Consider the following 20,221-nt stretch of genomic DNA (forward strand, 5'->3'; position numbering starts at 1 on the left):
CCTCCCTCTCCCCAGGATGCCTCAGCGTGATGGAAAGTTCTTGGAATTTCAACTTCAGCTCCAGCTGATGTTCTTAGCAACTGTTACCGGGGAAAACACTCTGCGGTGAAGCCTGTGGGCTGAGTGGGAGCCGGGCCAGCCCCTGTGCCTGGAGCAGCCACTGCATCTGGAATAGGCTGTTCCCAGCACGTTGGGCCAGGTGCAGATGGGCCCTCGCTCCCCCAAGGGCATGGTTATTCTCCACTGCGGGTGAGCGGCCATGCACTGCCCTGACCCTGTGGATCTGACCAAACCCCACGGCCGTGGCTGGCACCAGCGCAGAATGGGGGTCCAGGGGTTCAGATCCATCGTGTGAGGCTGGTGGTGGAGTGAGTTTTGGTGGGTCTTGGCTGAGGGGCTTCAGCAGTGACTTGGCGGCACTAGTTAACCCCTCGTGAGCTGGCATGGTGAGCTGGCTGGCACCAGGGCCCCTCCCCCAGCTCAGGTACAACCTTAGGCCTCATTGTTTGCCCTGCAGCTCAGCACAGGGGGCACTGACAGAGCTGGGGGAGTCCAGGGTTGGGGAACGGGGCTGCGGGCCGGGATCGAGGGGCACCGGCAGAGCTGGGGGCTGGGATCAAGGGGCCCGCAGAGCTGGGGGAGCCCAGGGTTGGGGAACGAGGCTGCAGGCCGGGATCGAGGGGCACTGGCAGAACTGGGGGCTACAGGCCAGGATCTAGGGGCACCCGCAGAGCTGGGGGCTGCAGGTCAGGATTGAGGGGCACCGGCAGAACTGGGGGAGCCCAGGGTTGGGGAGCAGGGCTGCGGGCTTGGATCGAGGGGCTCTGGCAGAGCTGGAGGCTGCAGGCCGGGATCGAGGGGCACCGGCAGAGCTGGGGGAGCCCAGGATTGGGGAATGGGGCTGCAGGCCGGGATCGAGGGGCACCGGCAGAGCTGGGAGAGCCCAGGGTTGGAGAACAAGGCTGCGGGCTGGGATCGAGGGTCCCTGGCAGAGCTGGGGGCTGCAGGCTCGGATCAAGGGGCACCGGCAGAGCTGGGGGAGCCCAGGGTTGGGGAGCGGGGCTGCGGGCCAGGATCGAGGGGCCCTGGCAGAGTTGGGGGCTGCAGGCCGGGATTGAGGGGCACCGGCAGAGCTGGGAGAGCCCAGGGTTGGGGAACAAGGCTGCGGGCCGGGATCGAGGGGCACCGGCAGAGCTGAGAGGGAAGTGTTGCTGGGGGTTGCTGGCTGGGCAGTGGACAGGGCCTGACTGATGCGCTCTCCCCCCACAGCGTGTTCTGGGACCTGTACTGCGCGGCGCCGGACCGCCGGGAGACGTGTGAGCACTCCAGCGAAGCCAAGGCCTTTCATGACTACGTGAGTGACTGCGTCCCCGCCGGCAGCCGGTGCAGGGCAGGGCCGGGGCTGTGCAGAGGCTCCTGTGTGGAGGGCTTGGGGCAGGCCAGCCCTACAGTGCTCTTGGCTGGGCTAGAGTGGGGCAGCCTTACTGAGAAGCCCCCGGGGGACCCAGCTGTGCCAGAAGAGTTGTGGGGCGGTGGCTGTTACTCCTTGTGCTGTGGGGTGTTGTGTAGCCTGGGGGTGGGGCAGTGTGCCGTTACAAGGTTGGGGGAGGGGGCAGTGTGCCCTCGCACGGCCGTGTCTGCTGGCTGGGCAGGTGCTCGTGAGGAGCCCCCTCACCTCCCGGCCACACTCGGCACTCAGGTGTCGTTGCTGGGCCCTTAGCTCCAGGCCTTGTGTTCTCTGACCTGACCCCGGCTGGACGCTGTGTGGGGCCTGGGCAAGATCCTGCCTGGCAGGGCTCTGGAGCAAGGTGCCGAACATCTGGGCTGCAGACTGACCCCTCCTCCAATTCCTCCCGCCTGGAGAAGGGCCCGGTGGGCTTGGTAGCAGGGAGCCCTGTCCACATCCCCAGCCCAGTTGGCATCAGGCACTCCTTGGGGCAGGGAGCTTTCAGCCAGACCTGACTGCTCCAGCTGCCCCATCACCCTGTGGGGCCTCCCTGGCCTGCAGTGGCTCCTGGCCGCTCATGTACCCTTTGCCCTCCCTGTGGGATGAGGCCCTCCCATGCCTAGCTCCACGCGGCCTCGTGTCTGGTTCGTGCCGCGCTCACACCCAGCGCTGCACTGATGGGGGGATGTGGCATGTGCCCCAGAGCTCCCAGGCCTGGGGGGCAGCATGTGTGGATTGGGGGCTCTCTGAGCCAGCAGCAGGCTCTTGGCCTCTGGATTCCCAGCCAGGAGGGGTTAGCTGGGCTGTCCTGGAGCTTCTGGCGTCAGACTCAGGCGCTCGCTGTGGTTCCTGGTGGGCAGGCTGCCCCCTCAGGCCTGTCTTTAAATGGTGCCAGCATCCTGGGGGTTAAACTAATCCTCTGCCCGTGAAAGCCACCTCCCTGGCCAGCAGTGGGGGGCAGGGGAGTGACCTATTTTAAACAGGACATGAAATGGGGGGGGGCATCGTGCTCTTTCCCTGCTACTACACTTTCCCTGCCCCCCATGGCCCCAGTCACTCGGTTAGGGCTCCCTGCATTGGCCTGAGGCTGGGGCCCAGGGGCTCACACCCACCATGTGCACTGGGAACATCTGGGTTTATCCAGGAAAGTTCCCCGGAGGCCGAGGGGTGCTGGGAAATGGGCTGCTGGGGACAGGCCCCCACGGTAGCCACTCTAGGGGCGACATTCGAGATGGGTGGGGGAGCTAGACCCTGTATTTCCAGGCCAGATCGACTGTTGTGACCCCCTGTGTAACACGGGCAGAGACCTGCCCCCACTGTTCCTAGAGCGGAGCTGTCAGGGAAACAGCCCAGGGACGGAAATTTGTTCCAGTTGTTAATTACTCTCAGATCCACCACATATTCCCTGTCTGAGATAGGGGAAGGGCTGTGACCTGGTGGGGTGGGGGTGCCCAGGTGTCACCCAGTGGGGGCTCTGCAGCTGTCACCACGGTGCCCTGCTGGGTAGTTCCTCACACATCCACTGTGATCTCTGACCCCCCTGTGGGTGATCATAGACTCCGGGCCATGGGCAGGCGCCATCTCCACCTGGGGGGTGAGCTGCCATGGCCCACCGCCTAGGTTCCGCCCCCAGATGGCAGGCATGCCTGCTGTCTTTGCACGGGTGTGTGCAAGCACACTTACACCCTGCTGCACCTGCACGACCGGGCAAGTGGTTCAGCACCTGCTGACTGGGGGGTGCCAAGGAGGAGGTCAAGACTAAGGGCGGGAGCTTGCAAGGGGCACCTCTCATGGGCAGGAGAAGAGCGAGGGAGCTTTCGGGCAAGTGTCCTGGGCTGGAGAGTGGCTGCCCCCAGGGCCGAAACTTCCTGTAAGCACCCAGCCTGCTGCATTGAGCTGGTCTGACGGGGCTCTGCCCTGCCCGTCTCTGTGCATCTGCAGGAGCAGCCTGGGGTCGGGAGCCCCCGCGGAACCCCATGCCCGGAGCTCCTGGCATAACTGGAGGGCGTGAAGCACTTGGTCTGCATCTGAGCGGGGAATTCTCTGCAGGAGCTGGGCATGGGGCTGGAAGCGGGGACAGGTTTACTGTTAACTAGGCTGTGTCTTTGTGCCGACAGCTTCCTTTCTCCTGTCATTCAGTTTGTATTTTCAGCTGTATTGTCTCCCTGCTAAACACCCTGTTTGCCAGCCGCGAAGACGGGGCTTGTGATGGGAACATTTGGACAGGTGGCTTGTGTGTTTTGACTGCTCTCATGGCTTGTGTGTGTGTGACAACTTCTGCACAGCCAGGGCTGGAGCCATGTTCCTGGCACCAGCCCCCGTGTGCTGCGGCCAGCTCTGGTGTAGGACAGGGCAGTGATTTAATCACAGGCTGTTGCAGGGAGACTCACTTCTCAGCCCCCCTCCCTCTGCTGGGGAAGCCGCCAGCCACATGGCCAGACCAGGCCTTCTCCCCACTGCAGGGCTGATCCTCGAGGAGCCAGCTGTGAGGGCGGCTGCATGGCACAGGCACCATCCGTCAGGGACCCAACTGAGGACCCACAGACTCGGCTTACACAAGCCATTGACTGTTCCTCAGGTGGCCTCACTGAAGGATGGGGTGAGATTGGACCCAGTGCCCACGAGGGGAAAGCCCCACCCTGGGGCTGGATCCGAGCAGGTGCCCCCTGGAGGGGCAAGGTCCCAGCTCCCATTCCCCACACCCCTTGCCAGCCGCGGCTGAACACGCCAGAGGCTGGGGAATCCTCGGCTCCATGCAGCTCCCAGAGCAGGTGCCAGTAGCTGAGCTGGTGGCATGGTGGCCTAGGCAGCAGCTGCAGCAGTGAGGCCACGGACGGGCTCGTGCAGCGTGGGCCCGGCAGAGCAGGGCAGCCTCAGGATCCACGGGTGAAGTCTTGTTGTGTGAGCCGGGGCGGCAGGCTGGCGTCTAGGCAGGGGAGGGTTAAGATTGTGGTGCAGTTGTCCAGAGAAGGGGAGATTGGTTTGCAGAGTTTGCCTCACAAAATCAGGGGGAGCTGGCTGGGTGCCAGGCTGTGTGGGGCGGGGGCTGGCCACTGCAAGTGCCCCCATGGCCCCTGGCCGTGCTCTGTCTGCAGGGGAGAGCAGCAGGTCTGGAGCTGGGAGAAGGAGGCCCAGCCCTCATCCCCCTGGGACATCTCCAGCCCCAGCCCCTAGCTGGGATTTGGGGGCTGGGCCACGTTGGCCAGAAGGCATCAGTCTGGACTGGATGGGACCCAGGTGTCCTGGCTCTCTGCACTAACTCTGGGCCGCGCGCCCTGTGGGAGGGCGGGGTGGGGTGGGGGGTGCACCCCACTTCTAGCTCACCACCCTCCTGGGGTGAGGGGCAGGGAGTCGGGGTTCACTAGGATCCAGCGGGCTGGCAGGGCTCTGCTCCCCTCCAGGCGGCTCTGGTTACACCAGGGAGGGAGAGCCTGGTGCAGCTGGAGCCAGGCCCAGGCCACCCATTACCAGCTGCAGCCCAGATCCCGCGAGGTGTCAGTAACAGAGAGCAGGGGGCACAGCTGGGTGTGTTTAGGTGCAGACCCTAAAGCGAGGAGGAGTGGGCTGCATGGGGCCAGCCAGGGAGTGGGGGCGCCTGCCAATCTCAGTGGGTACTTGCAGGATGAAACACTGGAAAGGGGATGAGCTCGCTTGGCGGCACCGCACCCCGCTGCAGCTCGTAGGTCTGTGCATGATCCAGTTCCACTCCACGCACATAGCCTGGACACTGCCCTTCAGCCCTGACCCCCAGACCGCTGCTAACCCATCCCAGGCTCCCTGTCTCCCGCCCCCCCCCGGTGTGCTCATGCTGCCCTTCAACCCTGACCTGCAGCCCCCTGCTATTCCAGCCCAGACTACCCCCTCTAGCTCTGCTGATGTGATCCATAGCCCCCTGCTGTCCCAGCTGGGCCCCCCCCCCCACATGCTGGTGCCCCAGTCCTGCTCTCAGCCTGCAGGAATGCAGGCCCCATGCGTGGTGCTTGGCACCTGGCTGGCAGTGGTGCCTAAGGCCAGAGCAGTGCCCTTCATTCCTGAGCCGGCAGGGTGCTGGAAGGGCAGAGACTGGGCTGGGAAGGGGGTGGGGGCAGAGTGATGGGGGAGCTGCCAGTCTCCCCTTTGGGCTGGCTGAGGAGCTTTGTGACTAGCTGGGATGCCCAGGGGCACAGTGAGAGTCTCCCTTCTGCAGGGCCTGGGAGCAGCCCCCCCAGTCCAGCCCAGCCCCTTCCTAACCAGTCCTAGGCCTTGGGGGGGTGGTCCAGGGCCTCCGCCTTCCCTCCTCTTTGTGCAGAAGCCCCAGTGCCCCCAGTGGCGTGCCTGGCCGAGCTCATGCCTGCTGCCTCGGGCTGTGCAGAGCGAGCAGATGGCAGCTCCCCCCTTCCCCGGGTGCCCCTGCAGCTCCGCAGGGTGTGGGCAGGGCGGCAGAGGTTCACAGTGCTGGCCGCGCACTTGGCCCGGCTGCCCTTGGCTGCCCGGCTGCGGCGTGTGGGGTATTAATATTTCAGGCCCATGCTGCAGGGAGCAGCGCAGCTCCTGCTGGCACTCTGTGCACATGAATAATTTTCTGGGAGGGGAGCAGAGCGCTGGGCCGGCCCCCTGAGAATCAGCCAGCAGGCTCTGGCTGCACCAGCCCTCAGCTGGGGGGGGGGGGGGGGTGCTTAAAGGGGCAGTGGCTCGTTCCCAGCAGAGGCCTGCAGCCCCACGGGGTGTCTGCTGACTGCCCCCTGCTCTGAGTTCAGCCACAGGTGCTGCTGCCCCCAGAAATCTCCAAGGCCAGGCTTGGCACACTGTGCTCACACACACACGTCGTGCTCCCAGAGAGAGAGATGCACCCCATACACATGAGCGTGCACAGAGGCGGGGCCGTGCATGTGCACACAGCCCCTGTGAACACACACACACACACCACACACGGTCACGCAGATACCTCACATGTGCACACACCTACTGTGACAGAGACATGTGCACGTGCCCCAGCATGATCCCAGGCCCCTGGTTGCTCCCTGGTGCCCCCCTCTCTTCCAGCCAAGGCTTCAGGGTTCACTTAAATCTCATTTTCAAGGTTTAATTTGTAACTGGAAGGGCTGCAACCTGGGCCCCTGGGGTTCAGGAGCCAGTGTCCCCGGGCTGGTGTGCGTCCCCTCGTGTTGGGCAGGCCATGGATGGCAGACCTGTGTGGAAATTGCTGGGCTGGTGCGTATGGGGGTGCTGACCCTGGTGCCTTAGAGCAGTGCTGGGGGACGGCTCGGTGCCAGGGGGCAGTGCTAGGGAAGGGCGAGACGTCGCCGCCTTTTCTCCTCTTCCCAGAGACCTGGGACAGCCATGGCCCCTTCTTCACCTACCTCTGCCACCGCGAGGGGGGTCAGTTTCCCGTGCTTCCTGGTACCCAATGCATGCAGAGGCCCTCCCCCTGCACTGGCAGGAAGTGATCTAGTGCCTCTAACGAGCAAGGGGTGGGTGGGGGGCAGGGCCTCAGCTTCAGGCCCTACTGTGCCTCCAGCAGCTCCACTCCCTGGCACTCCGCAGGGATCTGACCCAGAGGGAAGCCCCCCTGCATTTGATGCCAACCCTGCCCTGGCTTGGCAGGGTGAGCAGCAGTGGGGCAGCCACTCAGATCGCCCTGTAACCCAGCCTGGCTGTGGGGCAGGTGTGGGGTGTGCTTGGGGGACTCAGGTGGATGCCCCGGGCATGGGGCGCTGGATGGCTCTAGAGCTTGTCGGGGGGAAGGGGAGCACCTGGCTCGCTTAGCTTGGCTGTGGGAGGCTGAGCGGCTCGGACATCTGAAGAGAATTAGCCTGGGAGCAGGAGCCAGGGGCAGCCAGCAAATGGGTTGTCGCTTCTCGGCTGCGCCAGGCTCTGGGCTGAAGTGGCACCAGATTAGCCCCTGTGGGCCCCATTCCCTGCATACAGCTGGATGGGCTGGAGGCTGGTCTATACTCCCCTGCCCTGGAGGACCCACATCTCAGGCAGCCACAGAGAAAGGCCCTGCTCCAAGCCGGGCCCAGCACAGGCACCATCCCACCAGCCAGAGACCACCCTGGCTTCCACTCCATTGCCAGCCTGGCAGGGACCCAGTTCCCATTGCTCAGATGCTGCCACCTGCCCCTAGGAGTCACTGCATAGCCTGGGGAATGGAGCACACTGCGGGCTGTTCCCCTGCCCCATGGTGCTCAGGCAGCGCCGGGGTCAGGGCTCTGCAGCAGCTCGGGCACTTATCTGCACAGGGCTCCTGGGGAGTTAATCAGTTGCCACAGAGTCAACAGTGCAGCTGCTGCCCCTGGTTGCCTGTGTTTGACCAGTGTGGGGCAGGCCGCCCAGCTGTTTGTCCTGGCACTGGCATTGCTGCTCTGCTGCCAAGCGCCGAACTGCGTGGTGGCTGGCGCAGTCAGCTGATCTATCGCTGTGGGCTTGTGCCACGCTGTGCCTCGGCCATGGACGGGCCGGGCAGCCCCTCTGGCAGGGCAGGGTCCTGGCGGGACAGGACAGCTCACCCTCTACACTGGATGGGCTGCCCAGGGTGGGGTGGGGCTCCTGGCCCTGCATTGCCCAGGGCTATGGGCCCAGCAAGACAGCAGTGGCCCTGTGGAGGATACCCACTGTGCAGAGTGGGAGGACAGCTCTGCCCCATCACTGAGGAACTGGACTGTGTGGGGCACCAGGGAGCCAACTGGTGAAGTGGGCAGGGGCTAGGGGGCACTGGTTCCGGGGGGCTCCAACTGGCTCTGAGTCCAGCCCTGGGCTGCAGCAGGGAGACATGGTGCTGGGATGGGCAGGGGTGGAACACCCCATGGCACCCTCGGGCCCCCATGCTGGGAGCCTGGTGACTGAGGCCAGGTGGGAAGGAGGCTGGTGCTGGATGGAGGGCAGTGAGAATACTGGTGGAGATGATCCTAGGGGGCACCCGCTGTGAAGGAGCCCCCTTGACATGGCACAGTACTCCTGGCATGGTCCCCTTAGCACGATGTCACCCCTTCGCTCCCTCCCTGGCATGGTCCTCCCCTTCCCAGCTCTGTCCCCAGCATGATGCTCCCTCTTGGCCTGGCCCCCTGGGCAGTGCCCCTCTTCTGCCCAGTGCTCCAGTATGGTGCCCCCCTCCCAGCTGCCCTCCGGCATGGAGCCATCTGTTTGTTTTGCTGGCTCTTTAATTACTCGAGTCTATTTACTGACGCTGCCATCAGGCTGCTGAGAAGGACACTAATTGCCATGTGCGTAATCCTGTACCATGCAGCCCCAGCACTGTGGGCACATGCCCTCCAGGCCGGGGTCCCATGTGCTCTGGGGCAGGAGCCCTCCCAGCTCCAGGGTGCTGCCTCAGGACCGGGGCCTGCCGCAGGCCAGCTCTGGGCAAGGGGTGCTGGTGGAGGCAGCTGTGGGGTGTGCCAGCACAGGCCCTGCACTGGATCCTGCCCAGGGACTGGCTTTACTCAGGGCCTCTGGTGCCAGGGGGGGCCCTGGCAGCTCAGGAATACTCTGATATTGGGCTGGGCCCTGCTCCCCCCCCACGCCCCCAGCCTCCTTTGGGGAAAGTCCTGAGTGGAAGGAGACCCCCGGGGAGGCCAGTGTGATCCTAGCCCTCTGCTCAAGAGGGGGTGTGTGTGCATGTGTGTTGCTGGAATCAGCCTTTTCTAACCAGCCTATGTGTGGGGGGAGGAGATGAGGTGGGCTCCACTTAGGGGCTGACTGAACCAAGGGGCCTCCTGCCTCCCATCCTGCCTGGGCAAACTCTGCAGGGGGAGGGGATGCAGACTCCTGCTGTCCCATCCTCTGCTTCCCTCCCCCATCTAGGTTGGCTAGAAAATGCTGATTTCCCCCCCCAACCCCAGTGCTGCCCCTCTCCCTCCTGGCTCTGCCCCCTCAGCACTGGCCCCTTTGTCTCCTCCTCGTGGAGACAGGAGTCAGGCTGGGCTAGTTCCATTGTCCGTGCCAGCCCCTCCCACCCCATAGCCCCATGGAGCTCCTGGCACCCAGGCAGCATCTTGCCCAGGAGCGACAGCTCTTGGGGCCCATGTCCCCCAGCAGTGACAGGACACCCCCAATCCCTATCACTTAGGGCTGAGGCTGCCTCTGTGCTCCAAGCCCTCTGCACCTGGCACTACCCAGAGCTGGAGTAGGCTGGCTCTGCCTGGTTTCCCTGGAACGTTGCTCCATAGGGCTTGGGGGCTCTGCTGCTCTGCCCAGCACATACCCCTGGAGTGCCCCAGCCTGGGTGCCACTCCCCGACTTAACCAGCTCTGGGAAGACACAGATAGGTTCCAGAGAAACCGTCTTCTGGGCATAGCCATCCCGACACCACCACCACCACCCCCCGTTTCCCAGATCTCCCATGCCCCCCTCCCCCAGAATGGCCCACGCCTGCTCGGTCAGTAGCTGGTGAGGGGAAGGAGAGGTCAGGCCTAGTTGCTGGGGGCTGTGTGGGGCTGCAGCCCCCTGCCCTGAAGTTGGTGCCATGCAGCCAGGCTGTCGCAGCTGCTGCTCGCTGACATTAGGTCCTAGTGGTTACTGATGGGGATGGGGAGTCATGCCCCTCCATCCCTGGATCTGTTCCCAGCTCAGCCCCTGACTTGCTGCCGGGCGTTGGGCAGGGCTGGCTCTGTCTTTCTCCGGCCGCAAGGCTGCCCTCTCTCTAGGACGGTTGTCTAGGTTCAGCCCCCCGGGATCCCTGCCCTTCCCCTCTGGCTGCGGCTTTGCCAAGTGCTGAGTGTTTTATCAGGTGAGGGTGCAGTGGGAGGGGTACGGAAGGGGTTAATGTGCTCTCTCCCCCCACCCTCCAGCCCCAGCAAGCAGGGGGGAGCTCAGGGCCAGCTCTGTGGTGCTCTCACAAACCCGCTTGCCAGGGGCCCGCAGTGCAGCCAGGTCCTGCAGTTAGCAGATGCCCGCCACCTCCCCCAGCCGTGTGCTCTGGGCAGAACTGATTGCCACGCTGGAGTTAATGAGAATCTGGCGCAGCGACACAGGCAGGCCCCGTTGCCATGGCAGCGCTGCCTTGCATATGTAAAGCGAAAGTGCTTTGGGAGCGGGGAGGCCATTGGGGGGCTGGGAGCCACAGCAGAGGGGTGCATCCATGGGGGGCAGGGGCACAGCCCCACAGTTTGTTGCCCCAGTGCCAACCCCCTGCCCCAGTGGGAGAGTGAGTCAGGACTGGCCCAGCGCAGCTCACCTGCTGCTGGTGTTGCACCCCCGCCGCCTGGCCTCTGCCCGATAGCCAGCTGAGTGGCATGGCTGGCTCTTTCAGCTCGTGGGCTGCAGGGATGTGGGCAGCGGAGAGAATTGATGGTATGTGGAGCACACAGCAACCGGCCCTCTGCCAGTACCAGGCTGCCTGGCCAGAGCCCACGTGGGCACCGGGGGAGACCCCAGAGATCATGGGGGTGGCTCTCTGAGCTCTGCCGCTCTGCTGCTGGCCACCTGGCTGCGGGACCCGGGTCTGACTCTGGAAAGGCTCCCTTGGCACCTTCCCTGGTTCTAGCCCATCTGGTGTTGGAGCAGCAGGGCTGAGCGCCTCCCACTTGTTGGGCTGGGGGAACAGGGCCACCAGTACTTGCTTCCCAAGCTCCCACCAAGCCTCGGTGGAGGTGCCCTGCCTGGGAATGTGAGGGGAAGGCCCTCCAGACTGGGCCTGCTGTGCCCCCTCTCTTCAGCCCTGTTTGCAGGCGGGGTCCTGGGGCTGGCCGTGGTGGGGTCCTCGACACCCAGGCCTAGTGCTGGGATCAGTGAGATTTGGGGTCGTGCCATGGGGGGGGTGCTGACAGCCCCCCACGTACCATGGGCAGGACCACGTGCGTGCGGTTTGACTCGCACACCATGGGCAGCACCCTGCTCTCTGAACTGGGGGGGCCTGGGGACTAGCTGCTCATCTTGGCCACCAGCCAAACCCTGGGGCTGCCCATCCAACCCTAATGGCAGATGGTTCTCTGCAGCGTGCTGCGCCCTGCTGGTGCTGTGCAGACAGCGGAGAAACTGCCCCGTGACAGCTGGGGCAAAGCTGGGCGGCCCCACCATGGGGAGCGGGCAGTAGCCACTCTGCTGGACTTAAGGGTCGTGACCGTGGGGGTCAGAGTGGGGGGATTGGCTGAGTGTGTGTGTGGGGACAGGGCCCTGGCTGGGGAGGGATTGTCTGAGGGGAGGTGCTGTGTTATCTGCCCCCCTCCCCACTGGGCTGGCATTCGCGGTGTGCGTGACAACTGTCCATAGTGGTCGCCGCACTCTCCCCTGCCACCCCATCTCGGCTGGCCGAACACTGACGCCTTCACTCAGCCAGGGAGGGTCCAGTGCTGGGCGGGGTGCCGTGGCCTGCTGGGCAGTGTGGAGGCAGGGGGCAGTGCCCTGGGGGCAAGGACACAGGGCATCGGCAGAGGCTGATCCCCTCCAGGGAGGGGCACTCCAGGACCCTGACAGACACTGCTGGGTCAGGAGTGGAGAGAACTGTGCTGGCAGCCTGTCCCCTGGAGACTGGGGAGGACATGGGGGTGCTGCATGCACGGTGGGGGCCTCATGCTCATGCCCCCGGCCCCTCTGCTTTCGTGATCCCTGAACAACGCACCCCCCCCTTGGGGGTGGGGATCAGGGAGGTGGGGGAGGATTCTCATGCTAAGGGCACACACATGTATACGCACAAACATGCTCCCCCGCCCCACGTGGCTGTGCCCCTCCCTCTCTGTGCATGGTTACAGGCCTCAGTAGCTACTTAAGGTATTTGTGCTTCTTCCCAGGGGGAGATGGAGACAGCAAGTCTCTGCCCCTCTCCCTGCCACAGCAGGTGGTGTCAGAGCAGGGCAGAGGGCGGGGGGATCCTGCACCCCTGGGGATCTCACGGGCTGCCTGCAGGCTCCAGGCAGTCCCTCCCCCCACTCCTGTGTCTCCCTGTAGTGCCCGTCACCGCAGCCTCCTGGCGCTGCTGGCTGCAATGGGCTGGTGCCTGTGCTCCCCGGCCACAGCTCTTCCTGGGAACACCCCTGGGATCCAGGCCCTGCTACCCTGCACACCCCTCTGAGTGTGGTACCCCCAGCCCCTGGCTATGCAGTGATGGAGCCTGGCACTAGTGCGTGCCAAGTGAAAGAGCCGATGCGGAGTTGGAGGCAGGCTGGGGCAGAGGCAGGAGGAGGTGCAGAGGGCGGGTGCTTGATGGGTCCTTGGGAGCCCCCAGCTGCTGTGGCTCGCAGTCCCATGGCCCCACACTAGGCCTGGCTCGAGGCCCTGGCAGCTTCTCCCTCCACAGCTTTGGTGTGCGCCCCCCTGCCATGGATTCTCTCCCCTCCCCCACACTGCCTCCCATCCTGCCCTTCTCTTGCCTCTCCTAGCACCCCCTCCTTCCCATCCCCCGCACACACCCTCCCCTCTTGTTTCTCTCCCTGGTTTTCGTGACCTTGATGCAGAGACTCCCCAACCTGTTGCCATGGCAACACCTGCTTTGCATCTCCAGGCCTGGAGCGGGGCTGTGATTGACAGTGCTGGGGGGTGGTGGTCCCCAGCCCCACTCCCCCAGCCCTGGGCTGCCCCTCACCCTCCTTTCTCATCACTGCCTCTGCGGCAGCGCCCGGCCAGCTGGTGTGGGATGGCCCCAGAGCCCATGCCCACTGCCCCATGGAGCTGGGCTGGGTGATGTCCCCAGGAGCTCAGATTGGGGGGGCTGGCCTGACCCCTTCTTCTGTGCTGACCAGAACCAGCCATGTCCCAACTCACCACACCCTGCTCAGGGGGTACATGGGGCCTGGCGCCAGCGTGGAGGGCTCAAGGGGGCTTCCAGCCTGTGGTGCCGGGTTCCCTTGGGTGCCTCTTCTGTTGGGGTGCTTGACCTGCTCTGTCACACACACTCCTGGGCCATGCCAAACAGCCAGGATGCTGGGCGCCTGCGTTGGCTCTCCAACTCCTTCCTTGTTGCCACCTTGAGCGCCCCAGGCCCTTGAAACCGTGGGCCAAGGCCCTGAATCTCCTGGACCCCGTGAGTTCTACCGGCAGCTCCTAGCGACCCTGCTGCAGACGCTGCTCCGCTGCACTGACACCTCCAGCTTTAACCCTCTCCAGGCTGCCCTGTCCATGCTGACACCATGCTGTGCTGTCTGGGGGACGGACTCAAGACCACAGCTAGGAGCAAGCCCCAGTGCCAGCAGCTCTCCCGGACGTTCTGCTGGCCACAGCTAGCCTTCTCCTCCCCTGCTCCTGGCACTGCCCTGGCATCCCTGGGCGCGGCCTGCAGTGGCATGCTCCCTGGGGGCACCAGAGCTCTGCCCAAGCTGGGGGCAGGGGTGCCAGCTCCCTCCTAGCGCTGGCTCTCTTGAGTTGCCCCAGTGCTCTCAAGGAGACATATGCTAGCAACCCTGCTGTGCCAGGGTGCCCGCTGCCCAGCCCAATGCCCTGACCCTACCAGCCCCTGCGATAACATGCATGCGTGCCTTGAGTTGCGGTGAGGAGAGCAGCTGCAGTGTTGCGGGGAACCCCGAGGGGAGACGGGAGCTGGCTGGTGATGGGGGGTCCTTGGGGAGGCCTGGAATTGGGGTGTGCGTCTGGGGGCATTTGCCAGCCTGCCAGGCCTGGGAGGGGCCGGGAGCCAGCCCTGTGGCAGTGTGGCTGGAGGGGGGGTGCCTGTTGGGGCAAAGCGGGGCCAGGCTGCGGCCAGCCCCAGACAAAGGGCTGCGTGAGGCGGGTGCAGGTGGCTAGGCGGTGAGGGGGTTAACGAGCGCGGGTGGAATGGCCGGGGGGGGGGAGGATTTGCGCGGCTGGAGTTGGGGAGGCCAGTTTCATGGGGTGCCGCTCGGCTGCCTCGCCTCCGGCGCTGTTGGTTTTGGCTGCCTGCACAGACTCTCCATTGTCTTGCAAATGATTTGTGCACGGCTGTAAAGTGAGTTCAGCTGGGCCCAGCCTGCTCTGATCCTGCAGCTGATAAATGAGGCAGGGGGCCATAGCCTTGTCTGCACGGCCAGCTGCAGGGCCCTAGTGCTCGCTCGCCTTCCCCCCCCCCCCCCCCGGAGCAGAGAGGCTGCCTGGGTCAAGCCCCTGGCCCACAGGGACAGGGCATCTGGGCCCCGGGGCCTGGCGGGGGGGCTTCCTGCTGCCTATGACCTGTGTGACTTCATGGGGGAGAGGGTGGGCATGACCCGTGATACTGACTCAGGGATGCAGATTGCCCAGTGCTCTGCCCTGGGTAACATGTCCCCGCTGGGGCTGCTGCTGCCTCCTAGATTCCTGTCATGCCCCACAGTGTCTGGTGGGAGTGGATGGCGTGTGGCTCCGTGGGGGGTGGGAGGGGGAGGTGGGTAGCTGGCTGGGAGTCCCACAGGGCCTGGCTCTGGGGCTGGAGCACCGTGAAGGCAGGGGCCTCGGCTCTCCGGGCTCCAGGTTGGCAGCAGATGCATCTGAGAAAGCACCTGGCACCACCCGGCCATCAGAGCGGCACCCAGAAACTTCCACCAGCCCCCCCCCCCCATTGCAAACAGCATGGAAAGAGGAACCCTGTATTTGGTTTGTCCTGAGTCTTAGTGCTTCTCTGCCCCCCAGCCTGCGCCAGCCCTGTGGTGACACCCAGCAGGGGCAGGGGTGGGGGTTCAGCCAGCAAGGACAGAAGGAGCCGGGCGCTGGCTCTGCGCAGGGGGGGTGCAGCTGTCAGTCTATTCCTGTCCCAGTTGTGATTGTGTCGCATGTCGTTGCTTGGCAGGGAATTAGTGAATGAGAAACCCAGCCACCCACACGGCCTCCTTATCTCTGCCGTTCATGCCAGCACTCGTGGGCAAGCGCTGCACAGCCTGGATCCCTGCAGACCCAGCGGGGAGGGGGCTTCCCGACAGGACCACATGGGCATGGTGCCCCCACCCCTCCCTGCACCTCCCCCACCAGGAGCCCTGCTCTGCAAGAGCCTGCAGCTGGCCGGCCCCGGGGCTGCTGAGCTGTGGGGCTGTGCCCAGGCGGGTGGCCAGCGTCACCTCTCCATTTAAGTGTGATGGAGGGAGTGTTTCCAGGCAAGCCCGGCTGTGTGCAGTGCCCGCTTGCTCAATTGGTGACATCTGTCACGGAAGGGATTAGTCATATTTCGTGTAAATGAGTCACTGGCTCCTGAGTGGAGCCGCTGGGCTCTGTCAGGTGGGGGCAGCTGTGGGGGTAGTGGAGCACATGCCATGTGAGGGGCTGGAGGGTGCACACACAGAGCTGCCTAGTGCTAGCCAGCAATGGGAGACCCATGCTCCATGGGGTGGTGTGTCCTGTTCCCATATACAGCACTCAGGGTGGGTCCCTGTGGGGCACCCAGGGTTGAACATGCTGGACATGGAGGGTCGGGCCCCTCGGGCAGGCATTGGCACATGGCGCCTGTGGAAAGAGACAAGGACTGTGTGTCAAGCAGCCGGTGGGCACGGGGCAGAAATCACTGTCTGCGCCCAGAGAGAGGGTGCAGCCTGGGGGAGCAGTTAACGAGCACCCTCCCCCCATATGCTCAGCAAGGGCTTCCCACGATAAATACAGTGAGCAGGGGGGCAGGTGGCCTGGCACTGTGAGGCCTGGGCTTATGTTGACAACCCTGGGGACACATCTTCCCCATAGTAGGTACCAGGGGCAGCAGCGTGGAGCCACCCTCTAGTCTGGAAGGGCCCCACCGCGAGGCAACAGAGGATACCAGCTCTGGTGAGTCCATCCGCGTTCAGAAGGGAATGGGTTTGGGGGGCTATTGATCTGTTCTGGATCCAAATTGGCAATGGCTAGAGGGGAGAGGCCCCATTCCCACCCCCAAGCCCGCCAGTCCCCTGCCATGGGGCTGGCACCCCTTGAGGGGAAAGGTCCCGGGCCCCATTCCTTCCATCCCACCCCGCCAGCAGTCCCCTGCCATGGGGCTGGCACCCCTAGAGGGGAAAGGCCCCGGGCCCCATTCCTTCCACCCCACCCCACCAGCAGTCCCCTGCCATGGGGCTGGCACCCCTAGAGGGGAAAGGCCCCAGGCCCCATTACGCCCCCGAGCCAGCCAGTCCCCTGCCATGGGGCTGGCACCCCAGAGGGGAAAGACCCCGGGCCCCATTCCTTCCATCCCACCCTGCCAGCAGTCCCCTGCCATGGGGCTGGCACCCCTAGAGGGGAAAGGCCCCGGGCCCCATTCCTTCCACCCCACCCCACCAGCAGTCCCCTGCCACGGGGCTGGCACCCCTAGAGGGGAAAGGCCCCGGGCCCCATTACCTCCCCCAGCCAGGCAGCCCCCTGCCATGGGGCTGGCACCCATAGAGGGGACTGGCACCCCTAGAGGGGAAAGGCCCCGGGCCCCATTTCCTCCACCCCACCAGCATCCCCCTGCCACGGGGCTGGCACCCCTAGAGGGGAAAGACCCCGGGCCCCGTTCCCCCCCCCCTCAGCTAGCCAGTCCCCTGCCATGGAGCTGGCACCCCTAGAGGAGAAAGGCCCCAGGTCCCACTGAATCTCCCTCACCACCCCCAGCCAGTCTTGCTTAGAACCAAATCATCTTTCCTGGAGGGTGGTGAGGCCCCTGACTCTGTTAATCGCCTGGGGGGAAGGTGGAGGGGGGCGAGTATTAACCCTTGGCTTGCCATGCGGTGGTTTGGTCGCTTGCTGAGCCCTGGAGCCCAGCTGGCCTGTGGGACAGGATGTCCCATGGTGGCAGGAGGTGGCTGAAATTCCCCACAGCTGGGGGTCTCCAGGGCTGGTCATTCCCGAACCAGTATGGAATGGGTCTGCCGTGGGGGGATGTAATGCATGTGTGGCACAGGGGCCTGCCAGGCTCAGCAGCGAGACAGGCGGATGCTAACACCCTGTGCCAGCCCCCCCAGGTGCCCCACAGGGGGTCACGGCTCTGTACAGCCACGCTCTGAGCTGTGAAAGAGCCGTGGATTGGGGGGGAAACCGGCCTGATCCAAGGGTGAGGGCCAGACGCTGTTAGTTTGGAAAAGAGAAGACTGATAGATAGGATAGGACAAGAAGCAATGGGCTTAAACTGCAGCAAGGGAGATTTAGGTTGGACATTAGGAAAAACTTCCTAACTGTCAGGATGGTTAAACACTGGAATAAAGTGCCTAGGGAGGTTGTGGAATCTCCATCTCTGGAGATATTTAAGAGTAGGTTAGATAAATGTCTTGTCAGGGATGGTCTAGACAGTATTTGGTCCTGCCATGAGGGCAGGGGACTGGACTCGATGACCTCTCGAGGTCCCTTCCAGTCCTAGAGTCTATGAATCTATAAGCCACAGCTGCAGCCTCCCCCAGGGCTTGGCAGGTGGGGTGGGGGGACCCTGGCCTTGGGTGAGTCGTGCTCAAGTTGCTGCTGGGGAGAGAGCAGGTGTGCTCTGGGGATGGCTAGACTGATCCCCCAGAGCAGGGCCGGCCATTGTGCCCAACCTGGCTCTAACAGGGCTCTGGAAGGGGACAGGGCATCTGGGCTCCGTGGCCTGGCTGTTTCTGATGCTGGTAACAAATGTGCCCATCCCGCTCGCTACTGGGCCAGCCCCAGCTCCTTTCACCACAGCTGGACACGCTTTGTTCCAGAGCAGGGCAGCCTGTATGCGTCCCTCACTGCTGCTCCGTCTGTCTGTCCTGTCCAGAGGACTAATTACTGGGGGCCCTGGCCCCGCCCTGCACTGTGTTTGCCGGTTGCCCCGGGGCCAAGTGGGCACAGATGCTGCTGTTGGGATTCCAGGGTGTTCACAGCCGCTGTGCAGGGGGACACTGGGCCCCAGGTGCCAGGCAAGAGAGTCAGGCTGCTCAGCTCCTTCCCACCGTCTGCGTGGGCAGAGATGCTGCCTCTGTGCGCCGTGCCCAGGTGTCAACCACTTCGTCTGACCCATCCCTCCTGTTCGCTGCCATCCCTCCCCGCCTGGGCTGTGTCCCCAGGAGCAAAGGCGGGGTCTGCCAGGCCATGGTAGGGCCAGCTAGGGGCAACTCCTAGCGCTGTAATCAGGGGCAGGCCCTGTCCAGGCAAGAGATGGGACGGGGAGGGGGCCTTACGGAAGGGAAATCTCCAGGCTGATGGAGGGGGCTGATCCCAGCGCAGGGGGCAGGAGACAAGAGGATCAGGAGGAGGAGGGGAGATTGCACGGGGCCCTGGATTTGGCAGTGTCTCAGCCAGCCCCATGGAGCAGGGCCTCTGGGCCCCCCAGCCCCTACACAGGCCCCTTCCCCAGCAGGGCCATGGAGGTGCAGAAAGCAGCCGCCTCCCTTTCAAATTGAAACCATTTGTGGCAGAGCAGCGAGGGGCCGAGCCGGAAAGCCAGCACATTCCTTCGCTTTAATAGCTCCCCTCGGACGGAGGCGGGCGGCGGGGCCCGGTATGCCCCCTTGCACACAGCACACCCACGTGGGCCTGCCCCACAGCCCAGCGCAAGCCTGCAGTGTCCCGCCCCACAGGTGGCCTGGCTCTGACTCCTTGGGCAGGGGTGGGGACTCTGTCGAGGGGGGCTGCACTTGGGGGGGGGGGCAGCTTTGGCTGGATTCTCCATGTGTTGCTGTCTCACTGGTACTGAGATGTGTCCTGCGGAACGGCCTGGGAGCAAGGAGACACTCGCTCACTGGCTCCTTACCTGGCCAGTGGGCCCCAGCATGCAATGCTCTGGCTGGGCACGGCCTGCTTGGCCCCATAGTGTCCATGGGCTGCGCCGCCCCATTGCAGACCAGGGAGGTTGCAGGCCAGGTGTGGCCTGGGAGAGGGGTGCTTAGTCTGGAGCGCCCTTTGTCTCTACTAAGGGCATCTGCTCCTGGTGCATGGTGGGGGCAGATGTGGGGGATCTTGGAGCAGAAAGCGGCTGCTGGGAGCCCCCCACCTGTTCCCACAGCCCCCTGGCAGTTAAGGGGATTGCACCCGCCCTCTTGCTGGGGAGTGAGCTGAGTTGGCAGAGCAGAGTGGCTGCGAGTCAGGACTGAGGGGCATTGGCAGGGAGCTGGGATAGTCCCCTGCTCTGGTCTGTGCTGGGTGGGGACCCCCTGGGCCAGCTCAACCCAGCCCTGAATGATGGTTCGTTCCCCCATCCTGATGCCTCGCTGATTAGTGCCATTAATTTCATCCAGTTAGCTGCACATTGGCCATGAGCATAGCCCCAGCTGCCTTGACTGTCAGACGTGCGGGGGTCAGTGCCCCTGGTGCCATCTGTAATGAGGGCAGTCAGGGGAGCTGACCTGGGGCAGGGGCCGTAATTAGCGCACGGGGACCATGGTGACCAGAGCTGAGCGGTAATCGGCAGCTGTGGTAATGAGCCGCCGCCAGGCTGAGCCTAATTGCGTTTGTTTGCTGGTGGTGGCCCTGAGCCTCGCCAAGTGCCTGGGGGCAGCAGGCTGGGGAGGAGGGGTGTCCCCCGAGGGTCTGGCACCTCAGCTGGGTGTGGCAGGCGTCTGGGCCGGCTGGGCTATGGGCAGGGACACAATTCCAGCCCTCTGTTCCTGGCAGCTCCACAGAGACCCCAGCAGGGTGCCCAGGGAGCAAGGACCCACCACCTCCAAGCTGCTGGGGGCACGGGCAGATGCCAAACACCTGGCTTTTCCCCGCTTGTGGGGCTGCAGGGGCTGGCCTGAGTGTTGTTGCCCCAAGGAAGTCGAGCTCCCCCCTTGTCCCCAGGAGGGGGTGCTGCCCTTGGGCATGGCTGGCACCGGCTGTATCCACACAGGAGTTAGCGTCTCTGGCCAAGACAGGCAGCACTGTCAGGTGCCGAGAGCACCTGCGCCCTAGGAGAGAGGCATTGGCTCCGGAGTCCTGGCCACCCTGGCGCTCTGTGCCACCCCATGCCCAGCCCACACACTGACAGCTCCCAGCCCTTCCCTGGCACACTGGTCATTGCTTTGCCTGGTTGACAGCCCAGCTGTTCAAAAC

At 64.3% G+C, this 20,221-nt stretch overlaps 1 protein-coding gene across 4 annotated transcripts in view; it reads left to right on the forward strand.

The window, feature by feature from the left end:
- The window catches only part of SSBP4 (single stranded DNA binding protein 4), a 46,962-nt gene that overhangs the window by 14,793 nt on the left and 11,948 nt on the right, over positions 1-20,221 (forward strand). For all 4 annotated transcript variants that reach the window (XM_030540170.1, XM_030540172.1, XM_030540173.1 and 1 more), the window contains exon 4: positions 1,270-1,354. In XM_030540170.1, the coding sequence (XP_030396030.1) occupies positions 1,270-1,354 (85 nt within the window). The remainder of the gene's footprint in view (positions 1-1,269; positions 1,355-20,221) is intronic.

The sequence above is a fragment of the Gopherus evgoodei genome, chromosome 22 (assembly GCF_007399415.2).
Source record: "Gopherus evgoodei ecotype Sinaloan lineage chromosome 22, rGopEvg1_v1.p, whole genome shotgun sequence".
NCBI classification, from domain to species: Eukaryota; Metazoa; Chordata; order Testudines; family Testudinidae; genus Gopherus; species Gopherus evgoodei.